The 12715-nt window shown below is 37.4% G+C and overlaps 2 protein-coding genes across 2 annotated transcripts; one reads left to right on the top strand and one right to left on the bottom strand.

Annotated features, from left to right (window-relative positions):
- Window positions 1–663: 663 nt before the first annotated feature.
- rac1a (Rac family small GTPase 1a) lies at window positions 664–5048 on the top strand. Its single transcript, XM_079595912.1, has 6 exons — window positions 664–1060; window positions 1765–1836; window positions 2491–2608; window positions 3625–3687; window positions 4112–4271; window positions 4474–5048. Exons 1-6 carry the CDS (start codon window positions 1026–1028, stop codon window positions 4602–4604), a joined length of 579 nt encoding a protein of 192 aa, XP_079452038.1. The 5' UTR covers window positions 664–1025; the 3' UTR covers window positions 4605–5048.
- A 1906-nt stretch (window positions 5049–6954) lies between these two features.
- Window positions 6955–12682, bottom strand: crym (crystallin, mu; the record flags this gene model as incomplete). Its single annotated transcript, XM_079595342.1, has 8 exons — window positions 6955–7406; window positions 8234–8318; window positions 8447–8568; window positions 10517–10700; window positions 10788–10889; window positions 10971–11033; window positions 12284–12434; window positions 12516–12682. The coding sequence occupies 8 exons, from the start codon at window positions 12680–12682 to the stop codon at window positions 7342–7344; spliced, it is 939 nt and encodes a 312-aa protein (XP_079451468.1). The 3' UTR covers window positions 6955–7341.
- Window positions 12683–12715: the final 33 nt, after the last annotated feature.

Raw genomic sequence — 12715 nt, 5'->3', positions numbered from 1 at the left:
TTTTACTATAGTAGAGATGATCGGTTCACGTGCACTGTCTGATGTTTACTGCATCACTCGACATGGAGAGGTTGGGTAAAGTAATAATTACAAGAGCTTCACGGTTATCAGATACAAGCATTCAACGGCCCTGTAGTATACATATATATATAAATATAGGTTATTTGTGTTTGCGCACGTGATATCAGGAAGCAATGTAATAACGTTACCTGTAATACACACATGATGGCGATGCGCAAATCGAGTGTGTGTGTGTGTGTCACAAATCATTATTGTTTCTTCAACTTATTAAAATATCTTACTTTACTGCAACTATCTGTTTCTGCTTCTTTATCATATTTATAGTGTGTGATTTATAAAATACCATATCCTACATCACATATTTTGATATGTGAGGTATGCTGCCCCCATCTGGTATGGAATGTGGCGTATGACTTGATTTTTTTTGCCAGACAATTACACATGGCACCTTTAAAGAGAGAAGGTTACATAACATTTTAACATAAGATGTAAAAATTTGATGTTAAATCTATTATAGCCTATAGTCTAGATGTCAATACAGCATTTAATGGAATTGAATCAGGCATTCGTTTAGTTACAGTTACTTTCGATCATGCAAGACATGAAGGTTTTGCTAATATTTATAATCGAACTGACTTTTGCATGCATGTGAGACGTAACTCCGCTCCAGTCCATCAAGAGGCAGCAGAGAGTGTGTTTATTGTTCGGGACGGGACGGGATATGTGTGTGTGTGTGCAGACCGGGATCTGACTGAGATTTTAGGGTGGTGGCTGTTTGTTTAACTGGAGCAGCAACAACAGCAGCAAATGCGCTGGAATGCGGTCGGCTAGTTAACTTTACTCCGTCGAGTTTGAGCGAAATTTCACATTATCGTTAAACTTTTATCGACTCATCTCTTGTTTTGTGCGTGTTAAATTTTGAGGACGGGTTATCCCGGTCAGAGCAGCTTTTATTGATTCATTCACAGATAAAGCTAGCGGGATAGCGTGCTAAGTGAACACAGATGCAGGCCATAAAGTGTGTGGTCGTCGGGGACGGGTGAGTTTACCCCTATTTTCAGTATTATATTAGTCGTGGAATAATGTTTTACACTTATCAGCCGTTTCTTGGTTTGCTCTCTTGTGTTTTGAGTTTAGGTAACTTGAGGGCCTTTGATTTGGGAACTTTTGTGCGTCTTTGTAGCTCACAGATATTTTAAAGGCGCGTTTATGTAACGTTATGTGTGTAGGCTATGTAACGTTATATGTGAGGTAACTTACAAAGAAGAATAAAAGTTCTCATCTATATTATATAGCTAATTAAATCTGTTTTCCACTTTGGTGTGAAAGCGAAAATTACTTCTGAATGATCGTGGACTAAAGCTTTTAAATGTCCGTGTATTTGTAGACTGGAGTCAAACTGTTTTATCAGTGTTTTTCGTTGTTGCTAAACTAACGTTAACGTTAGCCCTTCCCTGAGTTTTCCTTTAAATGTTAACGTTACGTCATACAGTCATACTTGAGCAAATGCTTTCTGAATTTGTGGGAGTGCTGCAGTGATTAATAAAGTCAACCAAACCCACTTCTATTATTCATATGCAGTGTCAATGTGTCATGTTTTAAATTATTTTTGCCCCATTTCATTTTAATAGGGAAATGAATCATTGTTTAGCTGAAAAGCAATTATAGGAGATGGCATCAGTTTATATCTCATAATCAGATCTGTAACTGGTGATTTTTGAGAGGTTTTATTTCTTTCCTCAGGGCTGTGGGAAAAACATGCCTTCTGATCAGCTACACCACCAATGCTTTTCCTGGGGAGTACATTCCCACTGTGTAAGGCGACCTCACTCTTACCCTGAGTTTCCTAAAGGGACAGTTCAGCCAAAATGAAAATTGTCATGATTTACTCGCCACCATTTCTTTCAAACAAATGTTCTTCAAAATATTTTATTTTTCTGTTCTGCAGATTTATTTTGGTGTGAACTGTCCCTTTAAAGTAAAAAAGAAAATCCATTTCAAAGATTTCAGTTTTTAGTTAAATATGTATTTAATAAAAAATTATGATTTTTTTTTTTATGTTGTCAATTTATAATATAACTAATTATGTATATTATTTTCAATAGTAAATATTGTATTACAATGCTATACATTAGTATAATTAATGTTGCTGTTCTTGATTCCAACATCTACTTTCTAATCCACATTCCTGGTCTTATTGTGCCAGTTTCAACTGTGCATTTTATTTTAAGTAAAAAAAAAAAAAAAAGGCTTGTTATCTTTCATCAAAATGTAATAACTTTTCTTTTTGAATCGCTTTTTTTTAACTCCTCCTCTTCATCTACCTGGCACTCGCTTCCTAATGGATAAAATAAATGTTTCCCCATTAAATAATCAGTTTATTCATAAATGTCAGATATGAAGCTGCATTTCACATTCATTTTAATATTTGCAGTGTCTCTGAAATATATGCTATTAACTTTCATTCAGGTTTGATAATTATTCTGCCAATGTGATGGTCGATGGAAAGCCGGTGAACTTGGGACTGTGGGATACAGCAGGGCAGGAGGATTACGACAGACTTCGACCGCTTTCCTACCCTCAGACGGTACTGTCATAATAATAGAACTAAAACTGATCACAATATTTTTCATAAATAATTAGATGTTTATTTGAGATTATATCAGTGGACCCATTATTTTGATAATTGTGTTACAGCAAAAAGCCATATGGATAACAGTTGTGAATTTTGACTCTTTGCCTTAAAAGGATAGTTCTGAGAACAAATCGAATTGGTTCTCGCACGTCAAGCGAACATGCTTGAGTTTCCGTTTACCACAACTGATGTGTCAGTTGATGAATGTGATGTGTTGATATATATGTGAAGATATATATGTGAAATAAAAGCCTAGATTCAACCTGTTCATCATAAATTGTGCGGTTTAGTCTGAATTTTCTGAAGAGACAAGATCACTTTATTTGAATTAGTTTTATGATCTCTTTATGAACTGTTTAGAGTATCAAAGTGCATAGCGTATCAAAGTAGTTTCGTAGCTGTCAACGGAGGGACAGAATGTTCTCAGAATTCATCAAAAATATGAACGAAAGTCTTACGGGTTTGGACGACGTGAAGGTGAGTAATTAATGACAGAATTTTAATTTTTGGGTGAACTAACCCTGTAAGTTTTAAGAGCAGGAAGGATCTCGAAAATAGTTTGATGACATACTGCTTAGGAAGCGTAATAAACACTAAGCCTTAGGACGGTGAAATGTTTAAAAATAGCCCAGGTCGTGATTCCTGGCAGGCTAAAGTGATTTCTTATGTTGCTCAGAGCATTAATGGCAGCTCTGTGTTGTCGTTGTCTTTGTTACTATAAGGCTGTGAGAGTGAATGGCTCAATTGTTTGCTGTTGTCATCTAGGCACAAACCTCACTGTGTTTTTGTTGTTGCTCTGCTTCACTTGGGAGACAAGTGAAGTCAATTTACAGTTCATTAATGCAACAGTCTAGTCAATGCTGTGTTTTACAGATAGTCATATAATTATAAAGGAAAATAGTTGAACATTAAACAGAATAAAAGGAGTTTTTTGTCTGATTTTTTATTTTATTTTTCATTTCTTACAGGATGTGTTCTTGATCTGTTTCTCTCTTGTGAGTCCAGCCTCGTTTGAGAACGTCCGTGCGAAGGTAAGCGAGCCCTTGGATATTTTTCGAAAAACTTTCGAAATGATCACAATGAATGGAAAAGAGGAAGAAGCTCTAAAAATAGTTGTCTGGCTTGACAGATTGTGCAAATGTGATTTCAAAGCCTCAAAATAGCATGTTGATGCTGTAATGAAGCAGACAGAAGGTTCTTTTAATCTACTGTGTCTGCAAAATGTCCAGCGACGTCCATTTCAAAGGATCAAGTGACATTTGCTGTTGTTGGTAATGAGGACTTTGTGGTGTTTATCCACAGGTAGAACATAGGTTAGGTTTGGAAATTGCACACTAACATGCTATAAATATTTCTAGAGTATTGCTTATGTATATTAAGTACATTTTCTCTATCCATTGAATGAGTTTGAATTCAATGGAAGCTCAACGTGTGTGTTTTGATTTTTTTCGACAGTGGTATCCAGAGGTCAGACATCATTGCCCCAACACTCCCATAATTCTCGTTGGGACTAAGCTTGATCTGAGAGACGACAAGGACACCATTGAAAAGTTGAAAGAGAAGAAGCTCACTCCCATCACCTACCCTCAAGGCCTCGCCATGGCCAAAGAAATAGGTCAGCACTTCAGTATTAATACACTGGCCTTTACACGTGTGTATGTGAGGGCTGGGTTGACAATATTGATGCATCAATTTTATTTAATCTTCTATTCAAAATCTCAATTTTCAATTGTAAAGCGCTCATCCGCGGTTGAGTATACTCTGCCCAGCCTTAGTTGTCTGGATCCACTTTAGGTTTTCTTTTGTTTCGGCCACAGGAGCTGTGAAGTACCTGGAGTGCTCAGCCTTAACACAGCGCGGCCTTAAGACGGTGTTCGATGAAGCCATCCGTGCGGTCCTGTGCCCGCCTCCTGTGAAGAAAAGAAAGAGGAGGTGTCATATCTTGTGAACTGACTGCACAGACAACACCAACTGCAATCTGAGCTCACCTGAGAGGAGAACAATGGAGGCAGGGATGATGGGAAATGTGTGTTTGGGAAGAAGAGACATGCAGATATTTCTCTCTCTCGCATTGTAATTAGAATTACGCCACTAACTAGCTGTTAAGACGCCTGAGTATTTGCTTCTGAAGGATGGGAGCAGCATTCAGTTGTTTCCCATCTTACAATAAGAAATTCCTGCTGCCTTCTAATGATTTTCTTTATTTTCCCCTCATTTTGATGTTAAGAAACTAAATACTCCTTTCAGTTTCTCTGTTTCTCCATCTTTGTGAGCCCATATATATTGTTTACAATCTGCATTTTTGTAGAAAATGAATCATTGCCAAAAGTTAAACCAAGTCGTGGATTTCAATTTGCTCACACTAACTCTTTTTTTTTTTTTTTTTTTTTTTTTCCTAAAGGGAGGGGGTTTTAATTGTGTACTTGTAAGAGTCAGAGGTTGCAGTAATATTGAAGGAACTATTTTACTAGAGGACAGCTGAAGAAAACACTTTATTGGTTCGATGTGTTATGGTTCCCATGTCGGAGAGTTTATTTTGTTTAACTGTTTTAAGAAACAAGCCTAGTTAAAATGCATATAATAGCTCTGTTTTGTCAGCATATAGCATATTTTCACTACTGTATCTGAATATTCCAAAGGGCAGATCTCTTGTTTAATCTCTCTGTATTTTAGTCAGTCTGTTAGAGGAGTCTGGCAGTGTTTTATCCATTTTACAGTCCCAGTATTGTATGTAGACTACAGATCTACCAGTGCCTAGTATCAGACCAGGATTTTGTTGGAAAGCGGAGCATGTCAGAAATGTCTATACTGTAGACACTGTCATGGGGCCTCTAAAGATTCCCATAAACACTGCTACTGATAAATGTAGTGGATACTTGAGAACAGTAATTCAACTGATTTGTTAGACTACGGACATCAAGTATTAAACTTAAGACTGGTCTTGGTTTAAAAGAAAGGTTGTAATTTGGCACATAGAAAATTCTGTAACAATGGCAGTTTGAAATGCTTATTCATGCTTTTACTGTCTCCACTAAAACTACAATGTATTAACCTTTATGTCTGAAATAGAAACCCAATCTAAAAAGCTTTGTCTTTGTCTTTTGTTTTCCATGTCTGCTGAAATCACTAGTTTATCCACGTAACTGGGTACAACCCAGCATGTAATTTGTCTAGGTTGTGCCTGATTAGGATACAAAAAAGTGATAATTGCTATTAGTGTGCACTAATTTTGTCTTACAGATGAAGGCTGCATCCGAATATGCTTACTTCCATACTGTATACGATAGGTAGTGGTGGGCAGATCGAGGCTCCGTGAAACAATGAAACAGTTGAAGCAAATGTGCCATATTGTGGTCGAGGCTTCGAAACAATAGTGACCACTTGCAGGTGTTGATCTGAAGCAACAATGACAACGAGCCATTCAATGGTTTTTGTTATTGCATTTTTCCTAATATGTGAAGCTTGTAACCTGTAGGCTCCTCACTGTTGCATAATGTTATTTTTATTTATTTATCTATTGATCTATCTGTCTAGACTAAATATTTTTTTTTATCTATGCATCTATTAATGTGTCACTATATGTATACTCTGTCTGTCTCTAGCCTATCAGTCAATGGGTACATTTAAATGTGAGCCTAAAATATAACTTAACAAATAGCACTATCAATGTCACTATATCACCTAAAATCTCAAAATCAAACTCCTCTCACAAAAACCTATGAGGTCAAGATGCGGCGGACCATGCCACCTGTCGAAACACTCCGAAGCTTCATTTAGCCGTAGTCACGTGACATGGGTGTTTTGAATCACGCTTCGGATCAGTGTTTCGAAACATCTGCGCTTCGGGATCTCGAAAAGCTTCGGAACGTCAGTTTCGCGTCATCCATCCTAGTAGTAGGTGAAAACAGTTTGTGAGCCAAGTATGTCCGAATTGAATAGTATTTAAAAAACGGTAGGCGAAAAGTCCCCAGATGACCTACTACTTCCATTGAGATTCTGAAGTGTGTATTCGATGGACACTTTACTATCCCATGATGAGGCCACAGGAGTAGATTTGTGAATGGAGGTGAAGCGGAAGCGACGCAACTGATCCCGTAGGTCACATGACAATGACAACATGGCGGAAGTAGTACGTCCAAAATTCATACTACAAACGTTTCATACTATTTCAAACCAAATGTAGTACATACAATACAGTATGTGATTTCGGATGCAGCATAAGTAATTTTTATGTAAAGAGCGAGAGCGGTTTTGTTCGCATAATCGTTAATTGGGGAAAAGACACCGCCACCACCATGGCAGATGAGACCAGTCAAGTCACCTTTATTTATATAGGAGATTGTTGCAACTTTACAGTGATAACAGGAAAATTATGCTTTTCAGCTTAAGTCAGTTCAGTGTTAATTCAGTTTCAGTGTAAAGATCATTAATTATTAAATTAGTTCAATTCGCCTATAAAGCAGCTCTGCAAAAAATTCTATCATCGTCCAGTTCAGTTCTCGTACAGCAGTGTCAGTCCAGTGTACAGTAAAGTGTCCCCAACTAACAAAGCCAGAGGTGACAGTGGCAAGGAACCTGAACTCCATCAGGTGACAGAATGGAGAAAAAAACCTTGGGAGAAAGCAGGTTCAGTCGTGGGGACAGTTCTCCTGTGCAACCAGTGGAGGAAACTGCTGGCTGGTTCTTCAGTGTTCACTATTCCACTTCTCCAGCACAAGTTTGGCTGAGACAGCATCTTGTATCCCCATGCCTGCATTTAAAAATGCAAAATATCCAGCAAGTCAACACAAATAGCTTTCTCCAGTTTCCTCTGACACAGGCCAAATTGATAATTCCAGGGGCCTTATTTTTTTATAGATGCGCATAGTTATCCTAAATGTAAACGTACAACAATTTCCAAACGTTTTATAGAACGTCCATATGTATAAGATTTTTCCTAAATGCATCTCCCTTTATAAATCATCTTAGGTTCAAGCGCATATGTTTATCAATGTTATATGTGTGAGGGTGTGTATGTGATCTATACATGTATATATTCAGCTCTACTTATTACAAAGCAGTTGCTAATTTACTACTACTAATAATAATCCATATTGTGATTGTCTAATTATCTTTGCATTTATTTATTTGAATTACTGGTATATATGAGCACAAAAAGATTGAATGCACATACACAACATTTTCACATCAACTTTTTCTTTAATAAATCCTGTGATTTGTTCCCTAATTTCGACGTAGAATGAAATTAATTTAATTTAGAATCAAATCTGATCATATGTGTGTTGTATAATTGAGGCCCCTGGATTAAGTTGTGCTTACCAAAAAACACAACTCAACTCCCACATGACAGGCCCAAATTTCTGGTTAAAGATCAGCAGGGGTTGCTTGAGCTTACATAATAAAAATTATAAATAGAAAAATGTCCCTTTTGTCTCTTGAGAGGATTGAATGCATACATCAAGCTTTTTAAGGCACATTCAGCTACTATGAATTCCTATCAGTGACGAGAATGCTTTTTTTCTCTTCGGTACATTTTGATCTTGATATTTGGATCACAGCTGTGGAAAAACAAGTTACCCAGTGACTTGAATACCGTAGTCTTCTCACGCTGAGCAGGAAAGGATCCATTTATAACTTCTCCGAGCTCTGCGAAAACTTGAGCCTGGGGAAAAATAATGAGCATTTAAATGTTTAGGAATCTGGACATGTATTGTAAGGTAACTCAAATAAATGTTGGTGGAATAAGTTGTATTTTATTGATCCGACAGTGTTAAAGGGAGTGATGCATACTCCAGACAGAACTATGTCTCCTGACTCTGCTGTCCCCCCCTCTCTGCTGTCCACATACACCACAGCCTCTCTCATCAAGACGTCATCCAATTCCCTCCAGTCTGGACGACAAGCGCCAACCGCTGTCACAAAACAGCACCACAATATATATATAAAAACAATGTAGTAAACAACTATGATGTAAAACATCAGTTTACATTCTTATTGTGTTCCTGCACAGCACTCAGAGAGGCCACTATTAAAGCAGCGAAATTAATCTGGTCATGTCATTTTTCATTTTGGAAGCAAACTCTTGATTTATTTCACTTTGTTACTCAAAGTCTTGAGTTTATAAATTTAGATATTTGTCTAGTTTCCCCTTTTGTTATGTTCGGACGTGATTTAGACACACTGATTGACTTAGGCTATGTTTACACGGAAACGATCTGAAGAGAAAATGCAAAAGTGGCGTTGCGTTATCACTTTTTATTCTGCGTTTAGACGAGCGTTATTGGGGGGAAATCTGCGTGCATATGGTGACGCAGAAGTGTGTGAAATTCGATGTAGTGTGCACTCCAGGCGGCTAGGTGGCAATGTGAAGCACTGAAAGTGAAAGAGCCGCTGACACAGTTTTTCATGTTTAATACGGAAAAGCTGCTGCTTAACCCTCGGCGCTCTTCGCGTGTCGCTCAAAAAAGACAGATTTTTTTTTTTTTTTTTGTCAATGAAATTAATGCTATACGGTATTTTAGTTTGATAATGTTTTGTTATTTTCCTGTACTGGTGCATGCCTGTGACATAAACACGTACGCGACGCCTTCACTGTTTAGCAGACTTTCGCGTTTTTACCCTTTAGACGGGAACGCGATGGTGGAGCGTTTTTAAGATTTCCACTCTGGAGGGTGGTTTCACTTTTTTGCGTTTTTAATCCCCAAAAACGCCGTTGCCGTGTAAACGAAAAGCACATGCGATAAAATATTTTTCCGTTTTCTCGTGTAAACAGGACCTGAGTGTTTGGAGACATTTCAGGTTTCAAAAGCATATAATTGTTAATCCCGCAAGAAATTAAAAAAAAAATCCATCATAAGCTCAACACAACAAGTGTTTTAAGCGGTTTCCCCAAATTCAACTGAAAATGCCACTTGACTTCTGCAGTCTCAAATTTATTCAACCCCCTGAATAGAATCCCTCACAACAGCACAAATCTGCAAAACCGGTGTTGTCTACAGCACACCTGATGCAACTAATCAAGGGCTTCATTAGTTGCACCAGGTGTGCTTGAGCTAGAACACATGACATATCTGAACTGGCTAGGTGTGTCACGTTTGACTGCATGCTATACATATGGCTAGGTCAAAAGAATGGTCTAAAATGTTAAGAGAATAAATCACACTGTATGTGCCCTAAATGATTGGAGAAGTCCTATGTTACCAGAGATAAGTCTGTCATTTCACCGGAAGATCCAGTTATGACATTTAGATTTTTTTTTTTTTTTTTTATGAAACACATATGGATGAACAATAAGATCTATAACATGCATTTAGAAAATAGGGTGAATTTTTATTGCATGCCGACTTAAATGGGGTACTTCATTGCTGGCAAAATGATGTGAAATTTTGGGGCTTTTTTGCCTTTATTAAGACAGTAGGAGGACATACATCATGGGAGAAAATCATGGGAGATGAAAGAGGGGAACTGGACCAGGTAAGGACCTTAAGCTGGGGTTGGACTGGGGCTGCCCAAAGTGCAATTGCACGAGATGTCGGAGCACTTGACCACATGGCTATGGCTCTGACACTTTAGACCAGGGGTCACCAAACTCGGTCCTGGAGGGGGGCTGCTGTCCTGCAGAGTTTAGAACTAAACTCTGCAGGACAGCGGCCCTCCAGGACCGAGTTTGGTGACCCCTGCTTTAGACAATGGACCTTTTTTGCCTGCTAAATGTCTCATAAATATAGATGATATTACTGCATCTTAACATTATCCTTTAGTCGTGACTATATTAACAATATAACATGGCCTTTTGTAGCATATTGCTTAAATACCGTAACTCACAAAATATCTCTATTGGAAATCTGTGGGCCAACTGACCTGCTACGTGGGCACCTGATTTGACCCACTCGCCAAAGAGTATCGGTTCACTAGCACCTGTGGCAGTGACTATTACATCAGCTCCCATCACGGCCTCCTTCACCGAAGAACAAACTCTAACAGGGCCTTGGAGATCATTAACAAACCGATGAGCCATTTCTCTCCTTCGACTCCACACACGGACCTGAAATAAACACAACACTGGATGACACACAAAAAATTGTTTATAACCTGCATATATGGACATACTTCCCATGTTCAGACGAATCACCTCTTTGAACTTGAAGAGCTTAGTAAAGACATCATAATGGCTTCTAGCCTGTTGCCCTGAACCAAGGATGCACAACACCTTTGAAAGAGCTGGCATGAACAGCTGGAGAGAGAAAACATTCAGAATAAGTGACTTTATATATTACACCATAACAAATTTGGGGTCAGTTTCAGAGGAACCTACTTTAGCTGAAATGGCTGACACTGCTGCGGTTCGTTTGGCTGTGATGGCCTCCCCATCCATGATCTGACATTAGAGACAGTTGCAGAACTAAAGCATTTCCAGAGCAGAATTATTCTGTTCTAACATTTACTTTCCTTTAATATGCTCTGGATTTATATAGTTATTTGTAGGATGGTAGAGCGGTCATCCTCCATAGTAAAATGACTGATCACTAATGGATGGATGGGAGGATAAGTAAAATTCAGACATACAATGATATTATTATATATTTTCTATGATTAACATGTTTTTACCTCTATACTAAAATCAACCAATTAATTAATAAATTCTTAGTAAAGAAAACCTAAGTACAAAAAACAAATCTGGTTCACTGTTTGATAATATTTTACACCCATACACCCCCCCCCCCCCCCCCAAAAAGTGATTTATGAATTAGTAACTGATTATATTTATTACAAATATATTTGAAAATAAATATTGTATCTCTAAGGAGTAATGAAAATATCATTTATTTTTATTTTAATGGTTCCAATAATCTGTTATTGAAGGTTACACCACATAACATTCATGAATAAGTCATCAATGAAAATGCAATTGGATACATTCAATAATTGTAATAAAACATGTTTTAACTTCTATATTAAAATAAACCAATTAAATAATACATTCTTTAAAAACAAAAATTATTTTTTTATTTGTTTCTATTTTATTTCGAACAAGACAAGATAAAATAAAACAAAATATAAAAATACAATAAGTATGTCGCAACATACCGAAGCAAAAAACAATATCTATAAAGTTTTATAAACAATAATTACGATATGTCCGAAAAGGAGCAGGATGAAGCAGAAGCTTGTTATTTTTTCCCACCCCTTATACAACTCTAAATAACTTTACTAAGTAAAAAAAACTCCTATTATTAATAATATTTTTAAATCTTTTGTACACCAAATGAATGTCAAGTGGTTCAACCAACATATCACAGAGAGGAGCCACTCAGTCTGTCCATGTAGATTTTCTCAAAAAAATATAGCCTAAGTTCATTTGATTATTTTAATGTTCGGTTCAAATTTTAACAAACCAATTTAATTATCATTCAAATGTAAAATTTTCTTGAAAATTTTGTAAATGTTTTTTGCAAACCAATTAAGATGAATGTAATGTGCACATGTTTTAAACTACATTTTTAACATATTTTTCATTTTCTTTAATGTACTCTTATGTGATGGACACAGATGGCAATTGATCTCACACATGTGCACATGATATGAAGGTAATCTGTTTGCCAAAGGAATGAGGGTTGTGTGTCTCACCGCTGTGACATGCCCATGCTCGGGATCGAACAGTAACACTGTGGCTTGAGTTGATGGTAAACTGGAGCCCTCTGCACGTTGGTAGAAAGTCACCATCTTTGTGCATAAAATACCCTCAGCGGCCAGATATGCAGGCATCACGCCTAAAAACCTGACAAATGCATCGTGTTTACTTCTATAGAAATATGTCAGTAAACGATAGCAATATTCTGAAACATGCATTCTTTCATACCCATTGTGTTGCTGTATAGGGACCACAGATCTCACAGGCTGGATTATTTCAGAACTGTCCCGTTTAGAAAACTTTCCCATGACAGACTCCAGTCTGGGAATCAGATCCTCGTAACTGAGGTAACGTTCCACTTCATGCTTGTTTAATAAGACGGCAGACTCTGTCATAGTTGTTTCACCCGTCTATCTGGCTATCAAAAA

The sequence above is a fragment of the Phoxinus phoxinus genome (assembly GCF_949152265.1).
Source record: "Phoxinus phoxinus genome assembly, chromosome: 21".
NCBI lineage: Eukaryota > Metazoa > Chordata > Actinopteri > Cypriniformes > Leuciscidae > Phoxinus > Phoxinus phoxinus.
This window is presented reverse-complemented; position numbering and strand designations above follow the sequence as displayed.